This window comes from Xiphias gladius, chromosome 22, assembly GCF_016859285.1.
Source record: "Xiphias gladius isolate SHS-SW01 ecotype Sanya breed wild chromosome 22, ASM1685928v1, whole genome shotgun sequence".
Taxonomy (NCBI): domain Eukaryota; kingdom Metazoa; phylum Chordata; class Actinopteri; order Istiophoriformes; family Xiphiidae; genus Xiphias; species Xiphias gladius.
This window is the reverse complement of record NC_053421.1, coordinates 11,319,543-11,338,602: the sequence shown is the minus strand read 5'-3', so window position 1 is coordinate 11,338,602 and position 19,060 is coordinate 11,319,543. Positions and strand designations below refer to the sequence as shown.

The window sequence follows — 19,060 nt, the reverse complement described above, 5'->3', positions numbered from 1 at the left end:
GTGATGAATATTTGATAAATATTTTTGATACTATATGTTTTTATAATTTATTCTTTATTTTCAATGTAAATTGTTATATGTAGGTCTGCAACCCTGTTAATTGTAAAGCTGTTTGTCTTGGCCAGGAAACTCTTGTAAAATAGGTTTTTTATCTCAGTGAGACTTTTCCTGGTTAAATAAAGGTTAAAAAATCAGTCAGTGTGAAGACATCTCATGGACTTGGATTTCACTCCTCAAATTTGAACTCACAACAGTCCCCAGCTCTTCTTAAATTTGCCTCAACTTATTCTACTTTAACTTCCCTCTCATTGTTATTTTTTAATGTGTACCCATCTCTCTCACTGTTTCTTCTTATTTCTACTTCATCTCTATTGTCAGCCAACACCACTGCACCAGGTCTTTTATCTTACCTTTTGCACCTCTGTGTTTTATCTTTTATCATTTTGCTTACTTTCCTTTTTCTGTCTTTGTTTCTGTTTCACCCACGCTCGCACAATCTTTTTTTGTTTTTATTTATTCTGAGTGGTGATCCTCTTAGATTCATCTGTTCCTTATTTCTGAATCCAAGCTTCTCTGCCTTTTTTTTTTTCCTCTTTCTGTCTCACCTATCTTTCCCTTTTTTTTTTTTTTTTACTCCCCCCTCTCTCTATATCTCTTATAATCACCGTTGCTCTGTTCATCTTCATCATTTTTCTCTAATTTCATATAATTTTACATGCTTTGTTTTTAAGTAATGGGGGAGTTACATGTGGGGTTAATCTGTATATTATTTGTGTGCTGACTGAAAAAAGTCCCAGTTCCATTACTTCAAATAATACCTCCCTGCCCTTCCACTTTTTCTACCGATCTATCTCCCTTGCAGCAATTCCCCAAAGACACCATTAATGAGGAAATGGTGGAGCTGCTGCAGCCTTATTTTGACATGCCCGATTACAACATTGAAACAGCTAAGAGGGTGTGTGGCAATGTGGCTGGCCTTGCATCCTGGACAAAAGCCATGGCCTCCTTCTTCTCCATCAACAAGGAGGTCTTACCCTTGAAGGTAACATACAGTGTAACAGATCTAGCACAGTGGTTACTTGGTGCAGCAGAAGGTAAAATAGTACTGTTGTAGGCAGTATGTGGCACTAAAAATACAATAAAAACACTCCAAGGGAAGTTTTCATTGATTGAGTAGACGCATAGATAACTGAAATTGTCTGAGAGTCCACTGTACACAGACTTATGTCAGCCACTTAATGCTCCCTTAAAAACACACACATTATGTTGCACCCGTCATCATTACCCCAACAAATACTTACTGTATAACAGCAGTGCACTCACATACACTATACTCCCTGATCAAAGTACATGGCCTCCCAATCTTCCACTCTGATTAATACGGAGCATTTATCGTGGAGGAGAATTATTGTTTTTCTGCAGAGAAACATAAGCTACAGAAAAAGTAGACTGTCTCTGATATGAAAGGATTTATTCATAGTCCCACAATTTGGCAGCAGCAATTTTCTGATGGTGTAGGAAATAGAGGTGACCCAAAAATTTTAAACAGACAGAGTTTGAGCTAGGCTTTTATCCACTGATCATGAGCATTCAAAATAAAATTAAAATTAAAATTTGGTGCATCTCAAGAGAAGTTCACAGGGCCTATTTGAATTTAATCCTGTTAGTATAAACTCAAAAATGGATCTCCCCAGGCAGACAGCTTTGTCATGAAACTCACTTGTACCAGTCATAGTCAAAGAGTAGAGTCCTGAGTGGGGCACATCATCTATATATGAATAGGTATTTTATACGTTTAATGGAATGTATTATTTGCAAATCTGGTTCTTGCATCAACAAAAGTTGAATCTACTAGATCTAATTAGATCTTAAGTCAAACCAATGTAAATATTTTAAATGAATTAATTTTGAAATGATACATACTGAGTTCTACAGTAACGGTCCTGTTAACATTTAAGTGCACATTCAAGCTGCACTACCTAATTGCTTCTGTGCTCTGGTACGTCAGCCTTTCTGTCAGTAATTATTTCTTTTTCTAAGGAATTATTAATTAATTACACAAACACATACTGACAGCTGAAAATAATGCAGAGCTGAATGCATTGCACACAAAATTCTTAAAACACATAGACACTCACAGAGTACTATAATTTTGTCTAGAAAAACAACCTTGTAAACTATATATCACCAGTTACTAACTGTTTTCACCTGTTTGCATACCCAGTGATTTCATGCAAATGCCCCAAAATCCTTTGTTTTCCAGGTTGTTTTCCTGCCAGTGTATCAATATCTGATGCATTACAGTCATTTAAAAGCTTCAACTCACAGAATGTAGCTATACTTGTTCGCTAAACCTTTGCCCGATGATCACCTCTGCTGTTCTTTCTTACCTTATTTCCATTCCTCCTTGTTTCCAGCTCTCATTTTCCTATTTATTTCAACCTCTGCCGCATTTCATTTTCTCCATCTTCTTTGCACCTTTAGGTCTCTGCTCAGCCCTGGTTTCTTTCTCAGATCTCCCATTTTTCTCCTCCACTTTCTGTTTTGTTTCCCTTATCTCTTCTCTCTGACTTTCTCCCTCTCCCTTCTTGGTCTCTCATTTTCTCAGTCTCTCTTTTACACACATACACACGAGCTCAGTCTTTCTCTTATTAAGTACAACCTCCATGAGAACTCTCTGCCTCTCCTCTTTGATCCTGACCTTTTGCTTTACCGTCGACCACAGCATGGTAAATTGATTTTCTCGTTTCCAGCTCATTGGTGGCTTCCCTTTAAGCTGTCCAGCCAAACTACCAGACAGAAACACAGTTGGACAGACAGACAAGCAGGGACACTTCTCTCAGATGTCAGTTAATATTAAATGAATGCTCCAGACCTCTCCTTCCCCAGGCCACCAAACACACTCAGACACACACACACTTACACATACTCACAATTTTTCTCAAAATCTCTGTCTCTAAACCTCATGCACTGCTTTCTCCACAGGCCCAGCTCTAACCAGAAAATTCCTGTTCTGCTTTAACTCTGTTGTCTTCAGCCTCCGTTTCCTCCTTCCTTGCCCTTCTCATCACCCCTCTATAGCTGTTTATTTCCAGTTTCTCTCTAAATCTCTGTTCTTGCATCTCCAGTTTGACTCTTGAAGCTGCAAGTTCCTACATCTGCAACTGTGACATGTTTTTACACTTCCAAAATCTTAGAAAAAATATATTTTTCCTACGTTTTCACCTCCATGCCTGTCTATTTTATGCTAACTTTTTCAAATAACTTTTTCTCTTCAGTTTTTCATGGTGAGTTTCATGCTCTCTGAACAGAACTGTCCCAATTTCATCTTCACAATAAAACTCACTCTTACCACCTTTCCTTTCTCTTTTTTTCTGTCAAATCCTCTTTATCTTTATCTCATCTGGTCCTTCTACTCATTTGTCATTTCTCTCCCCCATCTCTCTGAGAACTGACCTGCAGGCTTTTTATTTGTAATAAAGGACTCAGAGACCCCCCCTCCCCCTTCTTTTTTAGGCTAACTTGGCAGTGCAGCAGAATCGTCTGGCCATAGCTAATGTGGACCTTCAGAGGGCTCAGGCTGAGCTGGATGCTAAGCAGGCAGAGCTGGATGTGGTACAGTGGGAGTATGAGAAGGCCATGATGGAAAAACAGGTCAATAGTTTTATCTTACTTCCTCGAAACACACACATAAATCAGTTCACTGCACAAAAAAGCATGTGCTCGAAAAACATCTTGAACAACAATTGGATAATCTGATATAAAGCAGATGTGATATGAATTATTTATGGTGTGTTGCTGCTTCTACACCTGGAGCTTTAGACCACTATCTGTTACTTGGAAAATGTAATTAATACTTAAGGAATGAGGTACCTTTCCCAAACTGGTGACATTCTATGACTTTTTGGACTAATTAATGAACAATAGATAACATCTCCTATAACTGGACATCTAGTGTTAGTCTTTTCCACTGATGTAATATAATGAGGAGTTACAGTATCAAGTCTGCTTAGCTTAAGGTTTTAATAGCACATGACAGCCTGGATCCAAACTGGTGAACCCATTTTCTTTCGTAATTCACCTAAATTTATTTGGCTGGCACAGCTGTCTTTTGTGCTTTAAAGATTCAGTTCATAATTTCAACAATGATATTTCACTCTCTATCTCAGTTCACTCCTGTTCTTTCAAAGCAGCAGAAATTCTCCACTTAAAGTGTATTTTTATGTACAAACACAGGCTAAAACATTTCATCCATGAGTGGAAAAAAGTTGAAAAAAGTGATAATTATAATACGTGGAATGGCTTTACTCAAGCAAAATTAAGTCTGTAATTACAATCTTAACATGCACAAATTAAAAAAAAAAAAAAGATAATTTCTTAAGCCTATGTTGTCATGACAACAGTCCCACCATGCTATTTATGACCAGGTTGTGCTTCTTGAAAGTAGGGAAGAAAGGTCTTACTGAACCCTAACTAGGTACTGGTGTTTTAACATCATTATATTCACAATACAGTATTTTATGCAAATATCAGCACTTTATGAAATGAGCTGCTCCTTTTTTAGATCAATGATAAATAAATAAGCCTATAAACTGAAATCACAGATGTCGACTGTCTTTAAACACAGCCTGAAAATCTGTGATAACTGGCAACAAAAATGGAAAAATGACTCAACCTGAGTTAACCAAGTGCCTCTTTTTGAATTAATGCAACTAACACCAGTGGTACACTGTAAATTGTAGGTTTGCGAGTCAGTCAACTGTGTGTTTTTCAACATCGGTACTATCTGTACTGTGACAAATAACAGCATGTAAATGGAACAGTATGTGCACCGACGCTCGCTCATTAGGAAATCTGGACAGCCCAAGTTGACTCTTTTTATAATTTTGTGATTAAGATGCAGAGCTGCTCATCTCCAGGGGCCAAAAGTGAGAATGAAGGCCTCACTGCAGAAGTGTTTGAGGCTAACACAATTGCTGTTATCTTTGATATACCTCTTAATTAAGACAAAGCCTAAACCAGTCTCTATCGATGATTTTATTACTTTTGGACAAACAACCGCATTATTGACTGAATATCTGATACAGAGATAATTGTGATAAATGGCTTAGAGGTGCAACTGACCTCTTGCAATATTCTAACAAGGAAAGACAATTTGGGCATATCAGATAGGACAAACTGCCATACTGACAGAAAATGCAAACACATCTATCCATCCATCAGGAGTCAATGAAAGCCTAACCTAGTATGCACTGGGTTAGAGTTAGATGCCTTTCATTGGACTAACACATATAAAGAGACAACATTCAAACCTATGGGCAGTTACAGTTTAAATGAACCTAAGCTGCAATGTGGCACATGGAGGAAACCCACACATTGATAAAGAGAATATGAAAAATATGTCAACAGCTGTATACCTATGTTGAGTCCCATTGTACTGGGATTTGAAACAATGTCAAGTCACAAAAGATTGTGGATTATTTCAATACCGATATGACAATGCACTTTTTGTCCATATACACAGACTCGAGATTGGTATAAATACATACAGACATACAGAGAATGAATGGTTGAATGAGAACGAAGAGACAGTTGGACACATTAACCTACTGACCTGTTTATCTGCCCTCCCTTCCCATCAGACACTGCTGGAAGATGCTGAGCGTTGCAGACACAAAATGCAGACAGCGTCCAGTCTCATCAGCGGACTTGCTGGCGAGAAGGAGAGATGGACAGAGCAGAGCAAAGAGTTTGCTGCCCAAACCAAACGCCTTGTTGGTGGGTTTAAAAGCAGACTTCTAAACTTAACTGTTGTTGAAAAAACTATGGCATCAGAGAGATGTCTCTGCAACTGAATAATTACTGATCTATCATTAATAACATGGATTTGTCGTGTGATTTGTGAAATGTTGTTTGAATGAATTGGACATGATTTGACACCATTTCTGTTGGATTATTAAACAAATAAAGAAAGTTACTCTCGGATTACTAGCCTATGGAGTACAAGCCTTATACTTAAAATTACCAACAACGTGTTCAAAAATGTTCCAATCTGATTCGACATTTTATTCATAATGTACCGCTAACATAGTAGAATTTCCCAAATAATAATGAAACATTTTTACTTTTTATTGCATTAACATAACCTGCCACAGTATTTCTTCCAAAATGAGTTATTTCCTGCTTCTGCTGGCATCACACTTCCAGACTTCTTCTACATTTAACAACAATTACACAGAACTTCTATTGTAAGTTAAGTTAAACCACCCCTTGCTCTGTTTGTTCCAGGTGATGTTCTTCTAGCCACAGCGTTCCTCTCGTACTCTGGCCCCTTCAATCAGGAGTTTCGTAATCTCTTGCTAAGTGATTGGCAGCGGGAGTTGAAGCACCGTCTCATCCCTTTTGGCAACAATCTCAATCTGACGGAGCTGCTCATTGATGCACCTACTGTTAGCGAATGGAACCTACAGGTCAGTGATCTATTTTGGTAACAAATGCTGACTGAATCAACTGAAGAGAAATTTTTTGTGCATACCGATGTTGTATATACAGTATTTGATTTATACAGTATAATCTAGTTTCTAGGATAGGTGCTTAGTAGATAGGATTTGCATGTTCTTTTTCTCAACCCAACTGGACAGCAGTGTTTCTGTTAACCTTGATCTGACGAAATAAATAAGACTTTAGCATAATCACCAAAAACACTACCTGTAGATAAAGAATCTTGACCTTTTTTCTATGAAACATAGTAAACCTTGAAGTTTTGTGTATTTTCTATGAAGACCTCACATTGCAGTTGCCTGACTGTAGTACTTATTTGATTATTAATTATGGCCCTTCTTATAGGATAAATGTATTTATCATTTAAATGTTTGCTTCTACTAAATCAAATACTGACTACAACGTAAACCACTAAAATGTAAGCAAAAAACAGATGGTTTATGTGCATAAAATTTAGCTGGCATTTGCTTAAGTAAACACAATGATTGAGCCTCACCAGTCTTTTGTCAATTGTATTACAGGGGCTCCCCAGCGATGACCTTTCCACTCAGAATGGCATCATTGTAACCAAAGCCGCTCGCTTCCCCCTCCTTATTGACCCACAGACGCAGGGGAAAATTTGGATCAAGAACAAGGAGGCGAGGAATGAGCTGCAGGTTTGGGCCCCTTTGGTTTAAAATACAGTGGCTTCAGAAATTATCGAGATCCTTTCAGTTTTTGCACACTTTATTGTGTTGTAGATTTGATTTTAAATGGATAAAATTGACATTTTTGTCCATCAATCTACACTCAATAAGCCAGAATGACAAAGTGAAAACCTGTTTTAAGAAATAATTGAAAATGTATTAAAAATAAAAAACTAAAAAGTATTCAGACCCTGTGCCGTGGCACTCCACATTGTGGTCACTGCAGCTTTAAGACCACCTGGACTCTTCCCAGAGTAACCGGACAAGAAGTGCCTTGGTCAGGGAAGTGACCAAGAACCCAGCGGCCACTCTGACAGAGCTTCAGAAGTCCTCTGCAGAGATGGAAGAAACTGCCAGAAGGATGACCATCTCAGTAGCACTCCATCAATCAGGACTTTGCAGTAGAGCCAATAGACAGAAGCCCAGATGGAGTTTGCCCAACCGTATTTAAAGGGCTCTGAGAGCATATGGATAAAGATTCTCTGGTCTGACGAGTCAAAATTGAACTCCAAACACTATATCTGGTGTGCAAAAAGTGAAGGGTTCTGAATACTTCCTGAAGCCACTGTATGTGACTTGTGTTTGCTGCTGTATTCTGTAACGTACAATGAGGGCGTAACATTATTATACAAGACCAGGGACATTCTGGTGGGTCAGTCAGCTATGTTTCATAGTCATCTTTTCACAATGCAATAGCCCCACTGATGGCCTGCAGTATGTCAAGTTATTGTTTCTCTGTTTTCATATGTCTTTTGTCATTGCTCTGTCATTATCTATCCAATAATGCAGAATTGCTAAAAATAAAATTAAACATAATAGTGGTTCATAAATAACATGTTTAACTCTGCTACACCCAAGTTATGTTAGTATTTCAGTGCCGTTGCTTTTTATGTCTCTATTTCAAACTACCATATTAATTTTCAGTTTAAAAGGTGAGGTTTTGATTTTCAGCAGCCTCTAAAATCTTCACATTGCTTGAACTAAGAGCCCTAGATTCTCAGATTCTATAGTGTTCTGCAAAATTCTGCAGGCGTATTAAGACCTGCCAAGGTCACTGTCCCTGTTAGGGGCAATCTCTAGGCCGAGTGAATGCATCCTGCAGTCCTATTATGAGTGTCCTGAATAAAGCAGGTGGTCTAAACCCCTTCCACAAGTGACCTCAACTGTATTTATTTTCATAAGAAAAAATGGCTCATCTTAAAAAGTGATGTATTATTAGTTTGGTTAGTCATAATCCCTAGATAAAGACTGGCCTTTGTAGTTTAGGAGTAATGAGGGAGAAGTTTAATGTGTGGCTCCCTCATTTAGCAGAATCAGATGCTCCTCACTTTCTGTTTTTATAAATGAGTGATTTGTTCACCAGTCTGGCATCAGTCTGTTGGAAACAAATGTGATTGCTGCTCACGACAGGTGTTGAGGTGATTACATTATAAACTCGACACAATTTTGCCTCCATCTTACACAGAAAACTTGAGATATGCCCCGATGTAGACCATATTATTGCTAAAAGACCATAAAAACTCCAGTGTGCTCATGGGGGCATTGATTCATTCAAAGGGGTGGGGGCTTTCAGCTGCCAACTGCATTACATTTTTAAATCCATGTATTAATTAGAGGTTCACTTTTCTGATCCCAGATCACCTCTCTGAACCATAAGTACTTCAAGAACCACCTGGAGGATAGTTTGTCTCTTGGGCGCCCCCTTTTGATTGAGGATGTAGGGGAAGAGTTGGACCCTGCACTCGACAGCATCCTTGAGAAAAACTTCATCAAAACTGGCTCCACTTACAAGGTAATGTGGCAGAAATAATCTTCCTGAGACCCTCATGTACCAGCTTTTATTTATTTTTATTTTTTTTACCTTGGTTAGAAGAGTGTTAAATGGGCAAGTGTGTTTTGAGTGCTGGTGGGAGGCATGATGGGACTTGTCCAGCTGTCACACCTGTACTGACGCAGGTTGAACAGCTCAGAAAGGGGAAAACAAGCCTGCTGCTGACACTTCAAAACATTGGTGGTGCTGGTTGGAGGGTTTTTGGTTTCCCTAATCATGCCAGCTGGAGCACCTATCCTGTATCATGTTAACTGTCTGGGGACAGATTCAAATGTGCTCAGTGAGCTTGGTCACTCAGTGTGTTTTATTGTGTGCAGACTGTACAGACTAATTTCTTCTTATGTCTCTGGGTCTGTGGTACAATTGATTTCCATTTTTTTCTACTTTTATTTTGTTCTTTGTGGTATTATAGAAGTTCAGCAGCGCCAGCTCTTGTAAAAAGGTATTATATCGTAGTAAATTGTGATCTCTTTTGACTCTGCACTGTAAGTATATTTTTATAACCCACCAGTAAACAGGAAAACATATTTAATATCTTAGACCAAGGCCAAGTACAGAAACAGTTTTTGACTGCTGCTGTGTATTAAAATACTAAAAACAATTCTGTTCTTTTTCTTTGTTTTACAAGTGTCCTTTTTTGTGTCACTGAAACTTGAGATGCTCGCTCTCATAAAAAGGAGACTCAGTGATTTACTTTTGTCTGTGACATTCAGACTTAAAAATACCAGACATGTTGCAGACATTTTGTACTGCTAAATGAATTAAACTCAATAGTCACCTGAACTGATAGTTATTGCTGTAAAAAAAATGTTAACGGGATCAGTGATAAAACTTGAAAATTAAATTTTTGCAAGTGATTTACTGATGAGGTTCTGTAGGTTTTTTTCTGTAAGTTTTTCATGTTAAGTAATTGAACTAGTTTATTCCTGTGCTTTGTTTAGGTAGCTCTGTTGTATTTTTCAGCAGATAGGTGTGAGATTAGAAGAACATTTTACTATCCAAAAAAACAAATCAGGCCCTAAATCTTCACATTAGTGAAGTAATTTAATTTGCACTTAAAGGCATTTCAAATTAAATCTAATAGACAAACATGATGTTCCTGCATTTAATATTTAACCACTCTCAAACTGATTTCTACCATGGTAAGTCTAATGAAGGAATTCATGACGAGAGTGCAGTCCATTAAACAAAATTACAGTGTAGCTTTATAGAGGGTCTCACTGGCTTCATAAAACTACATTTCCTGTTGATGGGAAGTGAAATCGAATAATGAACCTCTTCCCTGGTAGAGGGAAAAATTTGTGGCTGTATGGTAAAAAAAAAAATAGACCACTCTCTGTCTCAGCATCCTAATTTCCTGTGATGTTCTGTTGAAGTTAGATATTTTGAATTTGGAAATTTACAGAGCATGGTTTGAATGGCTCTTAATTTGTCTGCATTTTATTAGCCAAAATGACAAACTTTGGATCTGAATACTGGATATTACAAGAAATACAGAATTCTGCATGACAAGGAAGCACTCTAAATTGGTCTCTGTCAATAAATTGGTTTAAACTTTCCGGAAAGGTTTTTTTTATTGGACACATAAACGTGTTTTTTCTGTTTTGTTTGTAAGGATTTTAGCAATAATTTCCACATAACAAAATTAAGACGTAAGTGGAAATGCTTTGTTAGTGAATTTTTCTCATCCAGATAACCACGAACTTAAGTTATTGCACTGTAATTCTCTCTCTCTCACTCTTTTACTTACACACACACACAGAAAAATAAATCATACAGATTGTAAAAGGTTGTGAGAAAGAGGCAGAGTGAAAGTCTGCTTGCAGGCATTTCTCCCTTTCTCATTATCGCCTCTCTACTCCTTGCTCTGGCAGATGCTGGTTATTCGGCAGCTGACACTGCAGCTGCCTCCCTCTGTTCCACACATACATCAAACACACACACATGCATGCATGCACTCTCACATTTATTGAAAATAAAGTTCAACTGCACGAAGACATGCACGCACACTCACCCTATGGTGATTGCAAGTCAGCATGTGATACATTGAGACAACACATTCAACCAGAATTCTCTTGACTGCCCAATAAGAGGCCCATGTATAGCTGTCTGTGCTCACCTTCTTGTGTCTCCCTCGCACCCTCTCCTGAAAAGCTTTAATTTCTATTAATATCCTAGTGGGAGGAGGAAGTGAAGGTGTCTGTGGCCAACAGCTCCAGGGAAAAACCGGCAGATGGATAATTAGAAGTTATACTGTCATGAGTAATTAAACGCTGATCAGAGCAAACACAAGCACACATGCATGCACGTGCGCACGAATGGAAACATTTACACACCTAGGAAATGTCTCTGAGCAGCTGTAGCTGTGAAGCATTTGTTTGCGGACATCAGGATATCCTAACGTGTTTGTCAACATGGCATGCTCATACATTCTCAAAGACTTGTGGTATCTGCTTAAATGAGAGACTGACATGACAAATGTGTGATTATGTGTTGTGTTACTGTCTTCTTTAAGTGGTTTAGGAAAGATTTGGCTGAATAATCAAGAAAAATAAGTGCAGGGAGAAAAAACTTTCCTCCACTAGTTGCTTCCTACTGTACATGTGCTTTTGATGCTTATGTATGCGTATAGGTATTTTGTAATTCAAACGTTGTGCTCTTTATTTGAGTATTGGGCTGATATTGGAGTTAATATTCTCACTGATAATGAATATGTTTCTCTTGCACTCTCTCTTCATTTTGCAGGTGAAAGTGGGTGACAAAGAGGTGGACGTGATGAAGGGTTTTAGGCTATATGTGACCACCAAGCTGCCCAACCCGGCTTACACCCCCGAAATCAGTGCCCGCACCTCCATCATTGACTTCACCGTCACCATGAGAGGACTGGAGGACCAGCTGCTGGGCAGAGTCATCCTCACAGAAAAACAGGTAGAGTTACTCTCAAACAAATGGTAACCGCTGTATATATATATATATATATATATATATATATAGTTTAGCTACTTATGTAAATTAAGTTGTGATGTACTATTAAATTGTTACCAATTAGTTTGTATAAATGTCAGTATGTTTCTGGAGATAGAATGTACCTCTGATATAATGCAAACTGCTTAGATCCTTGTAGTTCCTTGAAAAGCCCTTGGAGGCCATTTAAATGCAGGCTTGCAACACCTCTCCCCACTGCGTCCCTCATTTTGTCTCTCCAGCAAGCACAAACTGTGTGACAATATAACTGGGAGGTTATTATCACCCTTTGAATATAGAAAATGGCAATCATTACTCTTAGACAGAGACAGTGTGAAGAAAGAACCACACACACAGAAATAGTGTGCCTACTTTATGTACCAATACCAAATACAAAGACACCAAAATTATCAGGGACTTGATTCCTTCATTCTGAGCAATAGAAATGCACCCAATGTAAAGGATGCATTGACAGTGACTGTGGAAAATCTGTAGGAAGGCCATTTTCTCTCTAGTAATGGCTGATCATCAGATGAAGGATTTATGCCAGATGGGAAAAGAGGCTCTGTACGAAATATGGATTTAATCATAACAGGAGCTGAAGCTACTATTTCAGCTATAAAGCCTGCATCTTTGCAGTTCATGCAGCTTTCACAAGCCCAACATCATTGTTTAGTTATTTGCTTTCACTCCGTCACAGCTCCCATGTGTAGACAACTTTCAGCTATGACATTTACATACTGTATGTCCCTCCAGTTTCACATCAGTCAGTTATCTTGACCATTAAAATCCTTACAGTGAAAATACACTGAAGAGTTGAAACCCAAGGAGTAGTTTCATGGAGGCTTATATTTCCCATGGCTTTACTTTGGATGAGAGAGAGTTTGGTTCATGCTTCTAGAGGAGTACATTCTCTTTAATTTATGGTGTATCAGCGTGACATTCAGAGCATGTGCTGAAGCAAGATACAGTATTTCTCTGCTGACTCTCTTTATTTCCTCATTCTTCAGTGGATTGTAGGGCACTCTCCAAAATAATTTCCTGCAATTTTTTTTTGTTGTTGTTGTTTTTTCATAAAAAAAATAAATAAATTAACCTGAGCAGCATTTAGACTCAATCTCATAATAACTTGGCATATGAAAAGTAGACACTGTGGCGTTTAGGAAAGTAAGCTTTTAATCTAGCAGTTGTTTTAAAACACATCAGTCAGTCTTGACAGTGGTAGTGGTAACTTGTGACTGTTTTTATACTGTTAACAGCAGCATGTAAAGGATGGCAGTGTCAGTCTGTCCACTAATTTGGTCTGGATAACCAAATAAATCCTGCATGAACTTTATTTTCATCTTGCCCAGTCCCAGGCCAAAATGTCACTTTACAGTATCTCATAATCTCAAATGCATTTAATTTGCTGATCAAATTCCTGCTCCTCGGGGGGTTAAACCCTTGTGATTTTAATGATCCCATGGCCAGTTTTATAACCTGTATACGATATGTGTTTTTTATCTGTGTTTGTATGATACCAGGAACTGGAGAAGGAGAGGACAGACCTCTTGGAAGATGTGACATCTAACAAGAGAAAGATGAAGCAGTTAGAGGACAACCTCCTCTACCGACTGACCAGCACACAGGCAAGAAAATACATGTCAAACTGATCTATCAGAAAACATTCTGAAGTGATAAGCAACATTGCCTCTGAGTGAATTAGAGATTTGGGCATATGATAATCATTGGTGTGGATACTAGTGTCTGGAGCAACTTTTGTACGTTCCTATTTTCAATTCTAAAACCGAATCCTAGTGCTTCCTTGCTTTATAAAATAGCAAGATGAAAAATAGACTGAATGTCTGTGACATTTTGCTGGAAAATATGCTCATCTGAAGTGCCTTAAAAGGTTGGCCACTGCTTTTTTTTTTTTTTCCCAGGAAAGACAGTTGCATAAATGAAGTCATCCAATGGATGAATAATTGAAAAATGTACATGCAGAGCTGTCCCAGCCATGAACTCCATTACCGTAGTAATTCCATGGGTAATGTTTCCATTTTCTTTCATTTTCTGACTTGTAAATATTTCTTTTTGTAGGGTTCACTGGTGGATGATGAGAGTCTGATTCTTGTCCTTGGCAACACCAAACGTACATCTGAAGAGGTCACCCAGAAACTACAGATTGCTGCCGAGACTGAGATCCAGATTAATGCTGCCAGAGAGGAGTACCGACCTGGTAGGTCATGTCAAGACAGAATTTACACCTTTTTTAGTAATTTACTCTGGTCGATTGCAGTGTGCCTGCCATGTTTCATTCAAGGTTCAATCAGATGAAAATGATTAATTTTCAGTGTGTATTTCATCTCTAGCAGTGACAAAAATGGATATTGTCAAAGCCAAAATTTCCCCACCACACACATCCCTAAAGACAGATTAGGTTCAACAGACAACTCTTGAAGAACTCAGTTACAAACATATGCTCCAACAATCACACTTCGTTTGCCATTGCTCTTGCATTTGTTGTGTTTGTGTGTGTTTTCAGTGGCCACCAGGGGCAGTATCCTGTACTTCTTGATCACTGAAATGAGTATGGTGAATGTCATGTATCAGACCTCTCTAAGACAGTTCCTGGGACTTTTTGACTTCTCTCTGGCTAGGTGAGAATTAGCTGCCATTTGCTGCTCTCTGTAATGAATTGGTTTCGTTTATAAACATGGAGTAGACCCTACCCTATGCTGAAACACGAATGAAGTTATAATGCCTACAGCAAGTGATTCTGTGCAGCACCATATCCAGTTTTGTCTTACAAAGCTGGCCCACAAATGTTGCACCTCTCATTGTGATTTGTAAAGTCTCATTGGGGGATTTGTTTATTAGTTTATTAGGTTATAAGCAGCGTCAGTTGGAGTTCACACTTGGTTCACACTCCAGGCAACTGAATCTGATTCGATTGCAGACGTCTGTACCATAGCCTTTCCCAAAATACTGATTTCTGAAAAGGGAAAAATTATATTAAAAGCACTTCAAATAGTTCATACTGTATAATTCAAGTATCTTAAAGCCAGACAGTTCCAATCTGTGGCCCAGAACTTATCTCATTATCAATTCGTTATCTTTAGACTCGTTCCACATTTCCACACAGTAACTACAGGAGGAAGGACATACTGCCATATGTTGTCAGAAATGCTTCAAATTAGAAAAAATACTTACCTTTGTTACAAGGTTTATTTTGTTGTTTACAACAAAATGAAGTAAACGGGCTTAGTATCTTTCAAATCCAAAAAAAACAAATCACCAAACAGTAGAGTAAAATTCAATATATCAGTGCTACAAAGACAGCCTGAACCTCACCATAGAGTTGTATCAATTAATTTCTTGTTCCATACTTGTTGATAGCGTCAACAAGTATGGAACAAAAGATCATTATTATGGAATAATATAATTATGGAACAAGAACATTATTAGATTCAAAAGGTTAGTTTTTGTGGCAGGGCAATTGTCTTGAATTGCTTTAAATTTAGCAGATGTTCAATTTACTGAATGCACCTAGCAAATAAATCATGTTCTCCTTGAATACGACACACAAATTAGCCTAATCCTCATCATGAAATGATCTCATAAAGTCTTTCTATCAAAATAATTCATATTTCATTATTGCTCCATACTTAATTTTGTTACTGTAAGTAATTATCCACATTACATACAAGAGATATGTATGCACTAGGAAGGATAGATTGTTGATTTGTTGTTGTCTTGTAGCCTCTAATACACATGAAGCCGAAAACTAAAGGCAATTATTTTCATCCTGTTATGTTAAAAGTGGAAGTTAGTGAGTCATTGTTGCTACAGGTTGAACACTGATACTTTGACTATGATATTTTGTTTTTGAAAATATCACTTGGTTTGTCCTATGCTGTTTATACATAGTACAAAGTGGTTACAGTGCCTCAGGCAAGCATCAGATACAATAACAGTACATTTTAACCAGCTGGCCATTGCTCAAATAATTTCTTAACTAATACAAATATAATACCAATATCCTTAATGGCTAGATGTTTTCACACAATTCACTGTTACCAAGTGCCACACACATACACACAAACATGCTGAGTCTCATAGTCAGTAAAGCAAAAACAGACGTCTCTGTGCTCACTAGGTTAACTAGTCTGACCTTGCTGTGATCTCTAGTCTATATTTGAATTGTAGGAGTTAATATTAAAGTCTAAATTATGTGACATTATATTAAATTGGATGAAACTGTATATGTCCTATCTGTTTTGAAATTCTACTTGAACAGGTCCTCCAAAAGCCCAATCACCAGCAAACGCATCACCAACATCATAGAGTTCATGACCTTTGAGGTTTATAAGTATGCAGCGCGGGGTCTGTATGAAGAGCACAAATTCCTCTTCACTTTGCTGTTAACACTGAAGATTGACATGCAGAGCAACAGGGTCAAACATGAGGAGTTTCTCACGCTCATTAAAGGTAAGAGGCAAATGTAAACAATTTTCAGGTTTTATTTGTTAAAGTTCTGTTGCCTTGCTTACTCATGCAGGTGAAAGCAAGATATTTTAAATTTATTTATTTATTTTTTATTTTTTTTAAGTTTGCCAGTGGGAGGCAGTCATGTGCATGTGTAGGAAGCTAAAATCCAGCATACTGTTATTAACTGTGATTAATTACTCGGCAAGTTTCAAAACATCACAGGTTAATTTCCATACTGTACTTAAATACAGTAAATGGAACGCAATTAATGTCTATATATACTATCTTTTCAAAAGTGAAAATTATGCTCGGGGGGAAAAAGTAAAATGCGAACACAGTTGTAATGTTGTTTAAAGGTAAACCCTGATTTTGTTATCAAGCCCAATAGCTGCCTCAAATCCTGTGATTTCCCCAAAGCTCAACAGTGTGAAGTGGTGAGTTTGAAAACATCTACACTGAGCCATGGAAAGATTTCACAATTTTATGAAGCCATTAGGTGCTGTAACAAGAGCAAGGACTCTATATTTCAGATTTAAGTAGAAGAGTCTCTTTGAAGTATTTCTTTTATCAGTCTGTTATGTCTCATCTTCTGAGACTGATTTGTTTTGTCAGTACCAAGAATATATATTGGATATGACTTGACCTTGCAGCCAAGTGTGTACACTGGCATACCAGATACCCATTTCCACTGAGACTGCATTCAAATCTCAACATGAAAAGAAGGGAAGCTAAAAGTGTTGTGGTACAGCTATGACTCACCTCAGAGCAGCCTCAAGGTTCTTTGATAAAGCTAGGCTTAAATTGCCATCTATTTTCTGTTGTTTGCTGTCTTCATTATTTACTTAGCGAATATAGATTTTTTTTTTTTTTTTTTTTTTTAAAGCTCATCTCAAGCTTTACACACATTTCAAACATATTGGTGGTGTAGCAGTTCACTGAATCAGAGATATGGAGTGCTCCTCACCACAGGGATAAAAGCCAGCTCTGACAACTGGCAGTGCCAGATCAGACAGACACAGTCTGCTACTTGGATGCAGTTTGACCATCTGTCAGTTACAACCTGCTGAACATGGACTCAACATGACTTTTGTTTATGTTTTTGAAAGTTGTTTGCACATTTGCATGTATTTGAAATATTTATCATTCTGTATTTTTTCATTTTAATATATTTCTTTTGCATTTTTTTTTTTTTTTTTAACCTTGGGTTTTACTGTGTGTGTGTGTGTGTGTGTGTGTGTGTGTGTGTGTGTGTGTGTGTGTGTGTGTGTGTGTGTGTGTGTGTGTGATCCAGGAGGTGCATCTCTGGACCTAAAGGCTTGCCCTCAGAAACCAGCTAAATGGATCCTTGATATGACCTGGCTCAACCTTGTAGAGCTCAGCAAACTGTGGCAGTTCTCTGATATACTTGAACAGGTACGACACAGACACACACACACACACACAAAACCGTGCACAGCTTGATCGACAAAGACGTGCCCTGACAGGTCTATGATACCTACTTTTAGCTTTTAACTCACAAAGATTTTTATTTTTAAGCCTGCAGATAGCACTGCTCATTTGTCATGTGTTTCACAAACACATACAGGTTCAGCAGTGGTCTATAGGTGCTTATTAAATATTTTTCACGGCTCTCCCTTGCTCTAGTAAGCAAGTCAGTATTATCATGTCTCGCGTCATCTCTCTCCGTTATACACATCCACACACATGCACACACACGTCACTTGACTGACTGATTGAATGTCTCACGACGTATTTGTGTATAAGTGCGTGCACTTGTATTTCTTCACATACACAAATACACAGATGTATTGTTGTGCAAATGATTAACGGAGGGGGGTGGATTAACAGTTCTTTGTTTCATGAAATCAGTCAAGTAAGAAGAACAAGGTGAGGACAGGATTGTGCTGTCAGAGAAAGAGACAAAACCATCAGAGCCTCACTCTGACTCAATCTTTTCAGTTCAAACAAGACCGTACTACACACATGACGCAGAAGCCCTGACAGTGCACATCATTTCACACCCAAAAAAACCATCATATTCAGGCTACCATTTTACTTGCTGTTGAAGAAGTTCGCTAAAATCCCCAGACTGGCTCAGGAATTCAGTTGTGTGATGTGAATGTGCATCACATTCGCCATCAGCAGCTGCTCATAGTGTGCTCTTCAGCAGAGTACTAAACTCTGTAAATTCTTAAGTGGAGCTGCTCAATGGCTAATGGAAAGGCAAGTAGCTCTCAGTTATGAATGTGTTCAACTTTATGAATGTAGAGCAGGTGGTTGCTTCACTTTCCTGAATAAACTTATTAAAGAAGACACACTCAATTTTAAAATTACCCATAAAGCCGTTCAGTGTCTTCATAATATAACTTCAAGCTCAAGAAAGGTAGACAACAAATCTTCTAGAAGTAGGATGATTAGGGAAATTCACTTAAACTGTCAGCTTTGTCATACTGTTGTATATGCATTTCTTGGACATCGTGCAAATAGAAAAAAAGTTGGTGAAGAACTGGTAAACCCGGTTAACACAGCTAAACTTCTGTGAGAGAAACCTTCTTTCTTGTCCATATATCTTATTTTACTTGGTTTCTAACAGGGTTTTAAATATGCA

The 19,060-nt window shown here is 38.0% G+C and overlaps 1 protein-coding gene across 1 annotated transcript in view; it reads left to right on the top strand.

The window, feature by feature from the left end:
* dnah5 (dynein, axonemal, heavy chain 5) overlaps positions 1-19,060 on the top strand; it is a 100,732-nt gene that overhangs the window by 62,319 nt on the left and 19,353 nt on the right. The window contains exons 66-77 of the mRNA XM_040117368.1: positions 863-1,042; positions 3,517-3,654; positions 5,643-5,778; positions 6,289-6,470; positions 7,023-7,157; positions 8,824-8,979; positions 11,764-11,946; positions 13,506-13,610; positions 14,062-14,200; positions 14,507-14,621; positions 16,262-16,452; positions 17,744-17,865. Of these exons, the coding sequence (XP_039973302.1) occupies positions 863-1,042; positions 3,517-3,654; positions 5,643-5,778; positions 6,289-6,470; positions 7,023-7,157; positions 8,824-8,979; positions 11,764-11,946; positions 13,506-13,610; positions 14,062-14,200; positions 14,507-14,621; positions 16,262-16,452; positions 17,744-17,865 (1,782 nt within the window). The remainder of the gene's footprint in view (positions 1-862; positions 1,043-3,516; positions 3,655-5,642; positions 5,779-6,288; positions 6,471-7,022; positions 7,158-8,823; positions 8,980-11,763; positions 11,947-13,505; positions 13,611-14,061; positions 14,201-14,506; positions 14,622-16,261; positions 16,453-17,743; positions 17,866-19,060) is intronic.